This window comes from Prionailurus bengalensis, chromosome B1, assembly GCF_016509475.1.
Source record: "Prionailurus bengalensis isolate Pbe53 chromosome B1, Fcat_Pben_1.1_paternal_pri, whole genome shotgun sequence".
NCBI classification, from domain to species: domain Eukaryota; kingdom Metazoa; phylum Chordata; class Mammalia; order Carnivora; family Felidae; genus Prionailurus; species Prionailurus bengalensis.
In genome coordinates, this window is record NC_057344.1 from 187,308,017 (window position 1) to 187,325,325 (window position 17,309).

General features: G+C 43.7%; 1 protein-coding gene across 3 annotated transcripts in view; it reads left to right on the plus strand.

Moving 5' to 3' along the window:
* The window catches only part of PPARGC1A (PPARG coactivator 1 alpha), a 462,659-nt gene that overhangs the window by 364,201 nt on the left and 81,149 nt on the right, over nt 1-17,309 (plus strand). For all 3 annotated transcript variants that reach the window (XM_043572870.1, XM_043572869.1, XM_043572871.1), the window contains exon 2: nt 2,292-2,471. In XM_043572870.1, coding sequence (XP_043428805.1) covers nt 2,292-2,471 — 180 coding nt within the window. The remainder of the gene's footprint in view (nt 1-2,291; nt 2,472-17,309) is intronic.

Genomic DNA, 17,309 nt, shown 5'->3' on the forward strand with positions numbered 1-17,309 from the left:
GGGAGGAAAGGAATGCGTGAATGACAGCGTAGTAAAATGCCAGAAACCGATCTGGTCTTTTTCATGGTTTTTCAGAAGGCACTTAAAAATGCACGTACCTGCAAGGGTGAAGGGTGTTGAGCCAGCCATGCTTAGAGAAGGCAGTTGAGGGGAGAGACAGCAAGAAGTTGTTCGCCAGTCGATGGGACACGCCGGCATGCCGAAGCTTGGCTTCTACGTTATGTTCTCCACGACAGGAACTTAAGCCAGATGGACACCTCCTGTGTTTTCCACCTTCATTTTATTTTTTGTTGCTGTTTCTGTTGTTCATGCTGCTTCTTTCTTGTGTAAGGACTGTCCCTCAATGAAGCCCTGGTGGGGTTTGCACCATTGAAAAAGTTACCCTTGTCTCTGAATCGATCATGTTGGGGAAGAGTTAACACTGTGTGTTTGTACCTGGAGGATAAGCAGCGTGGGCCAGTATGGAGACTGGGAAGTGTTACGCCCATAACAGAACGCGAACATTGTACCAGCACAAAATCTCCGCGGCCCAGCCTCCGCCTGCTTATAAACCTAGTCAAGTATACCGATCTGCAACTTTGGGCTAACTCGGATAATAAAAAATGGAACGACCGATAGAATGATAAGGAAAGAGTTCAGGTGGAGAGGATTGCCCTTTCTTTTCGCGTTACCGTCGTGGCTGCAGTCTGGGATCTGACTGGGGCCTGGTGGTCTTAGGGAAGAATCACAGTCATCTTCAGGCTGCCCCCGGCCTCCCCTTACCAACTGCTGACTCCATTACCCAGTACCTTCTTCTCAGCGTGGTGCTTACGATCGTGCTGCTGCATATGACCTGTGTAATGTAGCCTGCCAGGGATGACAGGGGTGCTCGAGGAAAAAAAAAAAAAAAATCTGCATAAAACTTCTTTGATTCAAAACCTAAATGTCAGGCAGAATCTTGAGCTTCAGGCCCAACCGCTGCCTGGATGTGAACAACTCCACGGCATCTCTCCTGACCTTGGAAGGCAGGGCCGTGAGGGTGCCACTTCAGCCTGCGCACCTGCTCTGATTTAGACACCTTGGCTTGCAGGTGGATAAAGTCCTTCTGGCTCTGGTATCACCGGAGCCCTGCAGTAGGAAACTTCTGCAGGGTTCTGCACAGTATGCCGTGAGGAAATCAGCAGTCAGATTGCCGATTGGAGGTGAGAAGACCACCTCTCTGATAACGGGGGGGCCACTTCCTTCAAAAAGCCACAGTGTGGGACAATGAAAAGACCACCTACTCCGTGCAAGGAAGTGAATGACTCTTCCAGTCTGACATAGCCTTGCTGACAGGCAGCCCAGCCACAGTATGGGCTATTTTCAACCTCTCGCTGTGTTGAAGTCGTTGAAAAACTCCGAAGGAAAATAGTTTCTTTTGAATTCACTCAGAGCGTAGGTGAGGAATACATAAATGATGAGAAAAAATACGGTTGTGGGGCGCTATAGGGGTTTTTCCTTCGTAGATGTCAAGCGATCCCACTCACATGCACTCCCTCCACACTTGACTTGCAAGTTAAACGTTGTAAAAGATGCAAAGATCATACAGAAAAACTAGGACTTTTGTCGTTATCTCAAGGAACTTGCTTTTGACCTGTTCAAGATGAAGTGCTGTGGCTCATGAAGAGTCAAGTTGCGAGATTTAAATAATAATTCAAGAGAACCATAGACAAGTTAGAGGACTTGCATCATTAGTTGCTAAATGAATTATGTGGATTATAATGGTCAAAGGGAACGTGAATGGAGAAAGTTTTCCTAGTAGAGCTCTTATGCTGCTAGTTTTCATTCAACAATTGTTTATTTTGTTTTTATTACGTGTGATGGCAATTCCAAGGTAAAATCAAATTTGTATCCTTCCCTCAAAGAGATTATACTCCCAGGGTAGAGTAGACTTTTGCGTAGAGGTAACTCTATGCAACTGAAAAAGTTGAAACTCGTTCAGTGCTAACCATCAAAAAAGTCCAAATCCAGTTGATTTCTTTTCTTTTTTAACTTGATTTCTAACTGGAAGAATCAGAGAGGGCTTCACGGAAACATGGCATTTACCATGAATTTGGAGGTAGAATCTTGGGTGGAATGGATCAGGCAAAGTATCCATTGAGAGCAAAGTCAGGAAAAGAATTTAGGATGTTTTTTCCCTGGTGGCTAAAACCCTGGAAACCAGCTTTGGTGGTGTGGTTGAATTAACCAGACTTAATTCCTATCACATGCTATTGCAGTTTAATAAATTCCTGCAGTTAATGAAAGCTTTTTTTCCCCCCTGCCTCCTGCAGTGTGCTGCTCTGGTTGGTGAAGACCAGCCTCTTTGCCCAGATCTTCCTGAACTTGACCTTTCTGAACTAGACGTGAACGACTTGGATACAGACAGCTTTCTGGGTGGACTCAAGTGGTGCAGTGACCAATCAGAAATAATATCCAATCAGTACAACAATGAGCCTTCAAACATATTTGAGGTAAGGGCATCATCCCTTGGCGAAAATTAATTTCTCATTGAACGTGGCTTGGGCCATCATATCATTATTGGCCTGAAAGCGTATCGGCTTCTCACTTTGCTGTCATCAAAAGACTTCTTATCACAGGTAGGCCCTTCCTCTTTCGTGGAAGAACAGTGTTTGGCAAATGAGTGGACTCGCTGTTGTTGTTTTGAGATCTGGGGGGGCTAAGGGCCCCTAACAGAGCGCATTACTCTGTGTCGAAATACTAAGGGGTTGTGAAAGCTTTCCGGACAAAGAAGAACAAGAGTCTAAACCTGTTTGTTCCTGTCTATTTCCCACAGAAAAGTGCCTAATGTAAATTAATGCGAAATGTAAAAGAATGCATTTTTTTTTTTTATCCAGGAGATTAGACGTCTGCCTTTATTTGTCTCACAAAGTTAGTGGGTAGTTATTATTATTGTCATTTTTTTTAATTTTTTTTTCAACGTTTTTATTTATTTTTGGGACAGAGAGAGACAGAGCATGAACGGGGGAGGGGCAGAGAGAGAGGGAGACACAGAATCGGAAACAGGCTCCAGGCTCCGAGCCATCAGCCCAGAGCCTGACGCGGGGCTCGAACTCACGGACCGCGAGATGGTGACCTGGCTGAAGTCGGACGCTTAACCGACTGCGCCACCCAGGCGCCCCAGTTATTGTCATTTTTTTGATCAGACCTCTGATTTCTCTACAGTATAGAAATGTCTAAGCCCAGCTATTCTAATATTTACTTACAAATTAGTAAAAATTCGCTTACCTTTCAATAGGGAAAATTACCTCCTAGGCTCCAGACTCTTATTATAAGCCTACCCTATAATAAGGAATGTTAATCTACTCCTATTAAAGTGTTACTTTGAAAAAAGAAGTTCTTTCTTACAAGATCAGCACTCATTTACTTAAGAAGAAATGGTTTCTTAGAGGGACAAACATTGAGCAGTCTGGCAAATGAACTGAATAAAGGTTGTTGAGTCAACTAGTTTTCAATATCACCACTACCAGCACCCCCATCATTGTCTAACATCTTCTCCCTGATATGTGCCAGGCCCCATGCGAAGCACTTTAAATGTCTTTTGTATCCCACCAGCAGAACCATTCCTTAAACTTCAGGGTATTTGGTTGAGATCTCAAGTCATTAAGAAAGCCAATTTTACAATATTTATTGAGTTTTTCCAGCACCCAGCGCATAAAAAGCACCGAATAAATGTTTATTGAGTCATTAAGAAAACCAATTTTACAATATTTACTGAGTTTTTTTTTTCCAGCACCCCAGCACACAGAAGGTGTTGAATAAATGTGGGTCGACTGATAAATGACCGGTGACTATAGTAATGTTAATAACAGTAATAGCGATAACAGCAATGGCCAAGCTTTTGAGACACCTGTGCTATGTATGTGTCATCTCGCATATCCCTAAAACAACGTATTTTTTAGGTACCATGAGTACCGTTCCCGTTTTCCGTCGAGTCTCAGAGAGGTGAAGTGAGTCTCAGACTCCGAGTCTCAGAGAGGTGAAGTGATTTTCCCCAAATCACACAGTTGACAAATAAAGACCAGGGATCTGAACCCCAAATTGATGTGATGTCCAAGGCCATATCAGTGATAAAAATAGAGTACCAGTGAGGTGGGGTGACAACCATCCTTCACAAAGACATATCAAGCTGCTGCTTTGCTGAATATATTTAAAAATAGAACAGACTCGTTCCTTTCAGTGTTGGTTGACATGGGAGCAGGAATAGTTGGGGAGCCAAGGTGGCTGTAGGTTCCGTCCATGGCTGAGAGTTTCTAATATGTCTGAACAGAGTCTTGGATGAGGACTTAAGATGGGGGAGTCCGGGCTGGGGAGAAGAGGCACTGAAGGTCTGCGGTTAGTTCTATTTCCCAGGCTTCTCAGCCGGGTCTTTGAAAGTTCATGTGAGGACTTGGCTAGTTAGAACTGGTAAATTGAACATTCCTCATTCAGTACACTTGTCAGGCGACAGGCCCGTTTTAAGTCATGCTGCATTAAATAAACAGTACTTTAAAAAATGTCCATCTCTATAGACCTCTTATCTAAAAATCGGTATTCCATTTTGGGTGATTGCCATGCATTTTGTAGGTGATGGCCAGGGAATAACTAAAAGGTGGGGGTGGGGGGCATGGCGTGGGAGTCAGTGCCTCCCCGGTGAGCTAGTTTCAAAAAAAATCCCTTCCCCATGACCTTGTGTCCCCATATTTCATGTTGTGGCACCTGCACGAGGCATTTCTCATCGGTACCTTGAGGAGACTTGGTTCAGCAACTGGTTATATATAGGTGCTTTAATCTACACGAAGACACCTCTTTTGGTTCTGTGTATAACTTTCTACCACTGATAGAATTGTTTTCAATGCTCTAAAACACAGGGTTCATTTAATTTAATTTCTCATTAGCTCATTTTAAACCAGTGACTCTCAACCGAAAGCAATTTTGCCCCCCAAGGGACGTTTAGCAGTGTCTGGAGATGTGTTTGATTTTTTTTTTTTTTAGGACCGAAGGCAGGAGGACGCTCCTGGCGTTTCGTGGGTAGAGACCACACACAGGACAGCTTCCCACAATAAGGAGCTGTTTGGCCCCAGAGGATAATAGTGCTGAGGTTGAGAAACCCTAAAAAAAAAAAAAAGTCACTGAAATTCCCTTTTGTAAGACACTAAAGATGAACTGGTCAGGTTTCAGAGAGACTACATAGTTAAGACACAGGATATGAAGGATCAGAAGCTGGGGCGCCAGGGTGGCTCAGTCCGTTAAGTGTCCAACTTCAGCTCAGGTCGCCACCTCGCGGTTTATGGGTTCGAGCCCTGCATCGGGCTCTGTGCTGACAGTGCAGGGCCTGGAGCTTGCTTCAGATTTTGGGTCTCCCTCTCTGCACCTCCCCCACGCGTGCTCTCTCTCTCTCTCTCCACCCCCCCCCCGTCTCTCTCTCTCTCAAAACTAAAATAAACATTCAAAAAAATATGTAAAAACAATCAGAAGCCATATAAAATTGTGGAGATGCCCAGGGCCTCGGGACTGAGATGTCAGGAATTCTGTCAGTGACAGCAGAAGTGACCATTTAGATAACTGTAACCGTTTTCTCTGATGTCACAAAACTCATTCTTCTCTGTCTGTGCAAAGGGTAAGGCCGTATGTGGCAATACTGTGACCCAGGGCCGCGGCTTCCTGAGCATTTGCATACAGCCAGCATGCCTCTACTCTTTGCCCTCTAGTGTTAAACTCAGACATCTTTTCTATAACAGGGGGAGGAAAAAGTGTGTGCGGAGTACAGGTGGAATTCAAAAATTGTGTCTTCCCCTGGGCGGTTGGTCCATGCACAACACGGTAACCCTTGAACGGCCACGGCTTTGTGTAGCTTCCTGCGGCTCCCCGAAGCCCTTCCCGGAGCCTGTGCCTTTAAGCCTCTCCCCGCGGACTTTACCCCGGGCTCACTTTCTTCCAGTTCTCAAAGCCCTGCCTCATCACATTTGTGAAGTCCTTGTACTTGAGCAAGCCAAACAGTCACGGTTTCCGCCACCTCTGATGTACCAATACGAAGCATTATCTACCTCAGATTCCCAGAATAAAATAAGGCACCAGGAGTGAAACACTTTCCCTGGCTCAAGCAGCACGTGGAAACTGACCACAGGGTTTCTGAATTCTAATCAAAGCAGAAAGCAAGGGGTGTTTAGCGATACGGATGGGATCCGGGTGGCTTGCAGATCGTGTAGCAGAATGTTAAAACCCCACGAGTGCGTAGAAATTCCTTCCTTTGGCCTCTTCCGTGCGTTTGGATCTAAGTTTAATTTTTATCGGACTTTAGAAGAAGAGAAGAATGGCATTGAATGTCACGGTTTGGGGAGGAGTGAATTCCTCCGTGAGAGCCGGCGGGGGGGGGGGGGGGGGGCAACGCGCAGTTGTCCATGTCGATTGAGAAATTGGACACACAAACAGCCGTCTCTGCTTGCACAACCTCTGTCGGAGGTGTAAATGCAGGTGACCAGGTATTATTCAGAGGCCACTTAGAAGAAAACAGGACACAGGCGTTTGTAGGTGCGGCCTCCTGTGAATCTAATCCATGTGTCAGGAAAACAGGATGCTGTCTCTGGACCGGTTGGTAGCAAGATTTATGTTTCAGAACATTGCAACATAACTTCCTTCCCTCTCTTGCCTTTGTGCATTGTTTGAAGGAGGCGAATAAAGGAGTACTTTTACAGCATGGCATGGTGTAAGGATGGGTGGCACGGGATTAGTTTAAACAGCGCATTGGCCCTTCTGGGTCACCGTGGGCCACCTTGTCCCTGCTTTATTTGAATATCTGCTTTCAGTGCCTCCTTGATACAACTGAATGAGCATCTTTCATTCATTAGTCTCTTACTTCTGAATGCAGCTACTTGGAGTTCTTTACAACACGGCAAGGGAGAATGTAGTTGTCTCTAGGTCATTACTCATAATATGTTCTGAGGCCTGCCTTTGCGAATGGGCAGAGAAGGGCTCACAGCTGCACCCAGCATTCATGTCAGGTGATTACGGGGACTCCGCGTAAGGTCTGACACTGTGGACTTTTGTGGGAGTCAAACTGGGGGTAGTTTCCTGCTATCTGTTCCTAAGGTATCCTATCATGCTAACAAGGGAATTATGATTGGAGGCTTTGGAGGATGCTTAATTATTCTGGTGAGGATGTAAATGATTTTATATTTCTTCTTGTGACTTTCAATTGTATTCTTTTTGTCTCTAAAATGGGCATATACTATGTACTTACGAAAGAGTTAAAAAAAAAAAGCAATCAAAATTTGGCTCTTCAAGTGATCGTGAGCATTTTAGAAGCAGGGGACTTGCTTGTCTTGTTCCCTGAAGCTTTTCTAGATGTTTTGTTAGCAAACATCAGAAAGTAAGTACTGAAAATATTTACAAGATAATGAATGAACGGACCATCATACATTTATTGATGGCGTCAACTGCCTTAGGTCATGTGAAGATTACATACAAAGCAGAAAGGATCTGTTTCCTAAAGGACCTCAAGCCTGATTTGGGATGTCAAGTGAAGAAATGCGCAGCAATTAGCAAACAATGAAAGACTGCATACACATATGTATGTATGTATGTATATGTTTATAGTTTAGCAATTAGATAACGTAAGACTGTATATTCATGTATATGTGTGCATGTATATTTAAGTACATGGGGTTACATATTAATATTATATTATATATTCTATATATGTGTGTGTGCATATATACGTGTGTGTGTGTGTGTGTGTGTGTGTGTATCCATCCTAGCTGAGGAGGGAAGCAGAAAGAATAACTTCACCATGGCTAATCAGAGAATAAAAGTGAAGTGTTTTCGTACAGGGGGTATGACAGTGAGGAGTGTGATACCCCCAAAGTAAAATATATACTGATAGGCACGTAGGAGGAGGAGGAGTAGGTTTGGATTTAGGGTGGGTACAAAATTATGGCCGTCCACGGGACCCCGGTTGGGAATGTTTAGGGTTTACATCGTAGGGATTGGGGTGCCATGAAGATTTCTAGCGGGAGAGCCCTATAATGGAGATGGGATTTCAGCGTGTTCATTCTGATAATCGTAAGAGCTGTGGACGAGCAGAAAGTAGAAGAAATTGGACCGCAGGGCTTGCTGCATTTCCGACACCATGCAATGCAGGTGCAGCGAAGGGACAAGGTGACAGCAGAGGGGATGGTGTCCAGGGAACAAAGACTTGAAGCACCTTGAAGGAAAATTCCATCAGCCCTGATGAATATGAGTTAGGTTAGAGAGGGAAGTGGCAAAGAATGCTAACTCAAAAATACTCCAAAGGGAACAGAACTCCACGGAGAGCTTCCTGGTTACGTTTCTACTCACCTTTAGGAGCCGAAGTACCTTCTTCGGACTTGTGAGTCATTTTACAAAGGGGTTCCCCATCTCTCTGCTGCCTCAGGGGCAGAACATATTTAACCCAATCCACAAATTTATGTGGTGTCTGCTTTTTTTCACTTGTCTCCTTGGAGGAAATTCTGCAGCCTTCCATGGTAATGAATTCCTGCTCCTGACTGTGCCTGTGGTCAGACAGACTTTTCTATGAATGGCAAACCTCTTGGAATTTTAACACAACGACAGAGAAAAAATATGAAAAAATATGCGTCAGAGCACCCTCACCTTAATTTAATCATCAGGAGAATAAATTTCCCTTTGTTATTTGGAGACGCTAAATTAGTTTACAATAATCACTTCTTTGAGATTTCTGGGATTTCCCATTTGCAATCAATAAATGTTTGTCATTTGAATGAAATTTACAGCCCCCAACCAGATTTTTGCCACACTTGGCAATGACACTTAACGGAGAACATCAACTTCAAGGAAGAAAATAATAGCCGTTTAAGTGGGGAGATAATTGGCTGTAACATAAGAACATTGAAAAATGTTGAAACTCATGGAGACTTATGGAGTATTTTAAAAATTTATGTTGTACTTATCTTTGCCTTTGTAATCTACCACAAAATTCCAAATTCTGGGTATAAATCAGTTAGATGTTCATCTTGGAGAGTCACAAATCAGGAAGCAACAATCTGACCCAGCCTGTGTGCTGCTTTGTTTTCAACCTCTACTGTCGGCTTAGCTTGAGGGAGACTAAAGAGTGTTGTTGTTGTGTGTGTGTGTGTGTGTGTGTGTGTGTGTGGTCATCTACCCACCTCAGTTAGAGACTATTTTAGACTTCTTGCCTTGATAACATCTGCCTTATCTTGGGAACATCTGGTTTATCACCGTATTTCCTCCCTGCCATTATGCTGACCGCTGGAAAAATAGGGCTCAGGAGTCCTGACCCACACGGTGATGTCTAACTGGCATCACCCCCCACTAGTAAATGGCAAGTCGCTTGCAGGTGCTGGTTACATGACCATCTTTCACCATCACTAACTCTCCTGGTGCCTGCTTTTGCTAATGTAAGTTGTGGTTACAGGAGACGAGGTCGGCGGCTGTTTTTCATGGAAGTCGATCCAGTCCTTAGCCATTTGCAACTTGGAAAGTGAGAATCTATATGTTTAATTAGGCACAATGATTGCAGAATGTACCATTTTGTGTTTTTTTGAGTAGAGACCAATTATTTCATGCCGGATACTCTAGGTGTTCTCAGATGTGGGTGAGCCATTTTATGGGCATAGCTTAGGTTTCCCCCATCTTCTGGATTCATTTAAGTGGATAATTTAACTAAAAATGACTCTGCCCAGATTTCTTTGGGGCCAGAAAAGTGGAGACCCACATTCACAAGGAGGTAAACCTAGAGAGGAATCAGGAAAAAGTGGCTCATGGCCTCTTAGATTTACTTGAAGGATATTAGTGTTGGTTAAAGTAATCAAGATTCGGGGTGCTGGATTGGACAAACTGGCTATTTGTGTAGCCACGGTGTGTGCTTGTATAGTAACCTTACACATATGTTGTGTCTATTTGTCCATGTCCCCCTGTCTGTATGTGATATCGTGGAGACACAGCCCAGCAGATGGCTCACCTCTGAATGAGATCAACACACAAAGCAGATAAAAAGATGAACTTTAAAGCTCATGTTGTTAAACAGAGAGCCAAATTGTTCTTCTACTGTTCCCTACCCTAGACTTCACGTTTTTAACAAGGTTAATTTGTCCCTATGATTACATGCCTATTCTTTTAGCAATGAAAACTTTTATTGTGGGTTTTATAAAATGAATTACCTGTAATGTAAAACAATTTTGTAAGGACCATTTTTTTCTTTCCCTTTCTTTTCTTTCTTTCTTTCTTTCTTTCTTTCTTTCTTTCTTTCTTTCTTTCTCTATTTCTTTCTTTCTCTCTCTCTTTCTTTTTCTTTTCTTTTTTCTTTCTTTCTTTCTTTCTTTTTCTTTTCTTTCTTTCTTTCTTTCTTTCTTTCTCTATTTCTTTCTTTCTCTCTTTCTTTTCTTTTTTCTTTCTTTCTTTCTTTCTTTCTTTCTTTCTTTCTTTCTCTTTTCTTTCTTTCTTTCTTTCTTTCTTTCTTTCTTTCTTTCTTTCTTTCTTTCTCTTTCTCTCTCTCTCTCTCTCTCTCTCTCTCTTTCTCTCTCTCTCTCTTCCCACCTGTGAGGCTACTTCCAAGATTGTGTGCTCTGAAGTATAGTTTTGAAAGCAGAGCAGGATACCAAATTTTCCTGTAGCCTGCCACAGATGCTGGCTTACAAGTAGCTAGGATGAGAGGTAGGGAAGGGGGAAGAGAGATACACAATGAAATACACGCTCTTATTCTTGGCAAGGGCAAAATTTTATGAAGATAAATGGCTTCTTATCCGTTAGGCCATTTGTCCCAAAACAATGATGGGAGATACTTTTGTGCCTTTTCTGTTCCAAAGTGATAGAATAATTTGCATAGTCTGAGATTCTAAACACCATTACCTTGTAGACCTGCCCATCTCTATTACTACTGCGAGTTATTCATTCAGGGTTTGCAGCCAAATGGGTTAATGAGTTACCAGATCTTGCGTAAAATGACTTGGCCTGACTTTGAAGCAACTACTTTTTGCTTTCTTTTTTTTTTTTTTTGGCCAGTCTTGTGATTGGTGTTAATTCGCTCTAGAGACCAAGCCTCCTATAGAATCTTTCTTGTCCCCCCCACCCCCCAGAAGTATCTTCCTTAAATACTCTCCCTGTAACCATTTTCATTCTTTCCCAAACGTGTGCTTGAAGGCAGTCAGTGCAAGGGGCTGCAAGCAGGCTGATAGGGCAGGGAGGAGGGAGGAAACTCGGTAGCCAAATCCTTGGTGGCTGATGCCTTTCCTTGTGCCAAATCAGCACCATTTCTCGGAGCCCTGTCTGCAGCACAACTGAGTTTAGAGTGAGTTCCTTGGTGTTCCTCACGCAAAATGCAGAGCTGGAGCTCTGAACTTTGAAGGAAAGCCTCAGAGCTATTTGCAAAGTGCTGGTGCTTAGTGAATACTAAATTACATTTAGGAAATCGTCTACTGCTACCCGTTATACTTCATTTTTATTCTTGACACAGACACCTAAATCAGAGAACAGTAACATTTCAGAGATTATGGAAGCAGTTTGGGTATGTTCCAACACTATAATAGGATCAGAATTTTAAGGCCTTTTGTATTATTACCAATAGTCACTTAGTTTCTGCTGCAGTGTACTTTGTGGGGAATTACAGCTTTTACTAAAAAGATTAAAATGCTATTATGCAAATGATTGCAGTATGTTATTATGTTTACAAATTAACATCCATGGCTCAACACACAAATTAACTAACTATTCTATCTATGTTATTAAGGATTTAATAAAGTAACTGTTAATAAAAATGGGTAGCTTGGAACACTTAATAGGAAACAATCGTGATTTAACACAGAACTCGAGCGTGGTGTTTAATGTTCTAGGTGATATAATGGTAAAATAAAGTTGAGCAAAGCACACAGAAGAACCAGGACCATGTGAAACGCAGAGCTCCTTGTCTGAGATGCTGACGACCATGAACTAAGTAGCTGCAGGCTACAACGTACAGTGGGCAGCATATCAATAAATCTAAGCAAAGCACACAAGGCATCTTCTATTAATAAATAGTTCATTGAAATGATAATTGCCCTCCATTACATGTGTGATATGTTCCGTACACACAGAGAATACTTACATTATTCTAAGATGGAGCTCAGAGCAAATGTTGATGTGGCGAGTGGGATTTCGCTGCAGAATATCACCGTGTGATAAAAGAGGAGAAGGCCAGGTTCAGACTAAGATGGCTTTACAAACAGGCTGCAAATTGCTATTCCTGGCTGTTCATAAGAGATCATAAAAGCAAGGAGATAAGAACCGCCAAGGTCCCTGAGAAATGAACGTATGTGATTATGTTATCTTGTGGGTTGGCTTTCCTAGACAGACCGACACCACCACTTTCGTCCAATGGGAAAAGGAGAGAGAGAGAAAGAGAGAGAGAGAGAGAGAGAGAGAGATGCCGATTCTGGATGGCAAACTTTGTTAGATTGGGGAAGTTCCAAAGCACTGTAATTAAAATGTTTCCAAAGAGACCCAGGATTCCCATCACCGAATCCTTTGCTGGATCTCAAAACAAGAGCGAGAAGTGTTACCCAACACTAAGCAAACAAACAAACAACGAGGACACAAAAGAGTCACTAGACAATCCTGGAACAACTTGGTTTCGATCTCAAATGTTGGGGACTTACTTTTCTTAGCAGCGAGATAAAAATGTTGAAGACTCCTACGTAAACAGCAGCCTTTTTAGGCCAACCTGAAAATATATAATTATGTAACAAATCAACAATTACCTTTCCAGGTCTACCTACCGAGGGCAACTAACCTGAGCTTCTGAGCGGGAATATCTGGGTATACTTAAGAAACACGAGCAGATGGGGCGCCTGGGTGGCTCTGTCGGTTAAGCGGCCGACTTCGGCCCAGGTCATGATCTCACGTCCGTGAGTTCGAGCCCCGCGTCGGGCTCTGTGCTGACAGCTCGGAGCCTGGAGCCTGTTTCAGATTCTGTGTCTCCCTCTCTCTCTGACCCTCCCGCATTCATGCTCTGTCTCTCTCTGTCTCAAAAATAAATAAATGTTAAAAAAAAAAAATTAAAAAAAAAAAGAAACACGAGCAGGGGAAGCAACCACAAACTTGGTCAAGGTTTGGTGTCCTTGCGTGCAATACAAGCAATTTGTTTTGTTCTGAGTCCCACCTCTGTTGGAAAAACTCCTTATGCAAATGTTTGATATCTAGCTCCAGCAAGGCGCCTGGTTCCTTCACTTCCTTCCACATTCAGCTAAATTGTGTTGTTCTTCACTCTTCCAAATTTGTCCTTGTGGAAGCAAACGCTTGCAAATTGGTTGAAGCTCGCCGAGGGGAAAGAGAGGGAGGCAGGGGAGCGGGAGGAAGAGGGAAAAACCTGACCCCAAACAGTTGCCGGGGACAGCTTCTGGTTTGATGGTTTGTGGCCTTGTCCGGTTCCCAGGCACCTGATCGGGAAAGTGGTACGGTCCTGTTATGCAGGCATTCTGGAACGCCTGCCAACATTCACCTGACATGACCAAGGTTTAAAGTACTTGCTGTAACTTGAGGGAGCGTAGTGGAAACGTGTGCCTGTGTATGTGCATACACATTTACATTTCTCTTCTTTTCTTTTTTAGAGGAAAACACAAAGCGATAACTCGCCATAGAAGGGTGGTAAAATAATTAGTCCAGCAGACAAATGCCTTGGCCCATGTTTAAACAGAGCTTTAAGGACACAGTGTTCTCAACAGTCACATATCTAAATACAAACCAGTGTCAGCTGCCATGCAGACCAGAATGTAATAGCCCGTTCTCACATAGGTCATCGCCAATCCATTTTGGTCGCAGTCACACTGCACATCTGTTTCTGCATGCTGCAGCTTCTTAAGGCGGCATTTAGACTTCGTAAGGACACAAACAACCAAGCTATAAATTCCCACTGCTGGAGTTATTTTGAATAAGTGTATACTGTTTCATATTTATAATGGTGAGGCTTCCTAATATTCACAGTGAATATATAACACCGATCAGTTCAACAAGCATGAAATTGTATGTTGTCAACTTGTCACATAAATAGAGTCCTATTCAGGCTTGCGATAATGTTGAACTAACATTTTTTTCCCCCGCGATCGTCGAGAGGGTCACAAAAAAGTAGGGAGGTAGCACTTCCTTTGGGTAGATAAACAGTCAGGGCCATTGTAAAGTTGATATTCACGATGATGGGTCCCTTTTCTTCCCTCCCTCCAAAGCACTTGTTTTTCTTGGGTGAATGCTAATTGGCTAATCTGGTGTGTTTCTTCTGCCATCCAATGGTATCATTTGCAGCCAGTGCTAGAAAGCTTTTTTTGGGTTGTGTATGTGTGAGTAGCTTTTTTTGTGCTCCTTTAAAACAATTTTTTTTTTTTCCTATTCTTGGAGCGCAAATCAGCGCTAATTGTCATGAAATTCTCTAGCTCTACTCTGGCAAGCTTTCTTGTTGTCTCTGCACCTCTGTTAACTCTTAATTCAGTACCAGATCCCTGGTGAAAGCTGGGCATTTGGGGTGAACTCTCCTGGTCTGGAGGATTTAGAGAGATGGAGAAAAGAAATTACTGAATCCAAATTGCAACTTACTGAAAGGAGAGGAGGAGGCAGATGAAGTGTCCTCACCAGGAGCTAGGGAGAAATGGCAGGTGCCACTTTCCACAGCGACTGGTATTTCTGCACCAGAGGCGAGAGTAGAAACTGACGTCGAGTACTTTCTCACTTTTGAGAAATTCTTAGGCGTGTTCCGTCCTCCTCGTCTTCCTCAAACGGCCCCAAGACAGCAAGTGTCACAGTGTGTCTCTGCAGGTGTGGTGGTTTATCCCATCAATTGCTAACTCAACACCTCAGGGCAGTGCATTAGAAGACAGCTGTTAGGGAGGATTGTTATCCCCACCGGTCTTTTCATCCCGTATCGCTTGTGATACAGGTGGTCACATTTTCTCAGATGGTTTCCAGCTTTTGCGTATTGTCGCATTGCTTCGTGCTTCTCGATTTTAAAAGTTCTCCTAGGGGCGCCTGGGTGGCGCAGTCGGTCAAGCGTCTGACTTCAGCCAGGTCACGATCTCGCGGTCCGGGAGTTCGAGCCCCGCGGCAGGCTCTGGGCTGATGGCTCGGAGCCTGGAGCCTGTTTCCGATTCTGTGTCTCCCTCTCTCTACCCCTCCCCCGTTCATGCTCTGTCTCTCTCTGTCCCAAAAATAAATAAACGTTGAAAAAAAAATTAAAAAAAAAAGTTCTTCTATTGCTTGTTTACCCATCCATATCCAAAAATAATTATCGTCGCCCACCATCATCGCCAATTTCTGGAAAGGCAGTGGTTTAGAGTCAACACAGTCCATGGCCTCAGGAAGCTCACGGTTAGTGATAAAGACAAGTTGTTCAAATCAAGTGAGATAAGCTGTGTGATAGAGACAGCAAAGCAGGAACTTTCTCTGCCTGCTTATTACCCTGGTCATCGCTAATACATCGGTTCTACCCTTCTCTGAATTGGCACACTTACCATTTTCAGAAAGGCCTTCACCTTGAAGCGGGATTTTTCTGGAGAGCAGCTCTCCTAGTCACTGGGGCCATCCATTCCAAACCGAGAGCCTGGGCATAGGGTCCAACAAGTGCAGGGCAGTGGAACAGAATATTTGAAAATGGGAGACCTGAGCTTTCTGGTTTTCTACACATAGCGTATCAAGGAAAACAGCAGTTTGCTCCTTGGAATTGCTGAGGGAGGACAAGAGGAAGCCAACCTCAGGGAGGAACGCAGAGCTGTCAGCAGAAAGTTCTTTAACCCAAGTGCAAGGCTGACGTGATTAGAATGTTGTGCCCCTGGCAAAGTATATGGGGCTCCTTTGGAGGAAAACCATTTTGCACCATTTTAGGCCTAGTGACCTTTCTCTCTGAGAATGATATTTCTGTCCAGCCAGAAGGGCTGGCACGCTTTTGCCTATATGTGACACCCTGCATATGTGACTTTTCTGTCTCTTGGAGCCCTCTTCTCATTGACTCATGGGATAATCCTACACGGGGACTGTCTTGTTGCACACGAAGCATGTAGACCTACCCTCTTCTTCTTCTCTGTTGAGGTACCAAGCATTGTACCTCTACTGAGCTATGCTCAATATTTCCTGTAATACCTCAGTTTAAATCTCTTCTCCCCAGTCTTTTCTCAGAGGCTTATTTCTGCTTTGGAATAGTGCTTGCGTAGGGAGAATTAGGTGCCTCTATTATAGGAACGCCCTTGGTTTTTCCACAGGCTCTTGGCCTAAGGACGTTAGCTTCCCTGGGTGCCATTTCATTTGTGCAGATGTGAAGTTGGAGTGTCTCATTTCCAGCCACAGTTCTCCTGGCTGCCCAGGGATTCCGGCCAACTCAGATTCTGTCCAGAAATGTTCTCATGTCAGGATCCTCTCGTGTCTTGCCAACACATGCTTAGCGGGGACACCCTGCTCTCCTCTGAGCCGCATCTATCAGCCTGGTTTTTTTGTTTTTGGTTTTGGTTTTGTGTTTTTCAGGTAGTGCTGCCTGATGGGCGGGCTCACCCTCCTGTTCCTGCCGGAGAGGAGTCTAGGCGAATGCCTGAGCATTTGAGTGCAGTGATGCTGCATGGGATGAGTGACTTCTCTCTCCTGCTGGTCCCCAATTCCAGGGCTCTGCGTGCAGCAGATTTGAGAGTTACATTAGGTCACAGTGCCACTTTCTAGCTCCTTTAATCCTGTCACCCGGCAATCCCACCGACGTGGCCGAGGTGGCTGTCCCTGTCCTAAAGGAATGTATGTCAGTTTCTCCTGGGACAAATCTAGTCTGGCTGCTTTGCAATATTTGTTCCAACAAATATTTTGACAAAGTTTTGTCCAAGTTTGTCCAAGTTTTGACAATGTTCTGACAAAGACATTCTGTCTGCACAGAACCAAAGAATTCTCTGTGTTTAGATGCATTTGGAGGTAACTGTTCTTGGCAGATAACTGAGTCTGGTCACCCACATCGCGTGGTCCATGTCCCATCTAATTTGTCTTCGAATGGCAAACGGTTTCTTCTCTGAGTCAGCCAAAGGCATGATACCCTCCGACAGTCCTGGGTGACCTCCCTGCTGCTTTTGTGACACAACAAAACAAAACAAAACAAAACAAAACAAAACAAAACACTGATCCCACTTTTTCCCTCTCATTGCTGGTTCATTTTTATTTCCAGCTCCATGTTTCATAGCTGGAAGGGAAGATATATGTTCCACAGATAGGATGCATTTTTACTTAATCATGGTGGTTATTTTTATAATTCATATTAGGAGACCTCATTTCTTCGGCCGTTATTAACTTAGTATTATTAATTGTCCGAAACA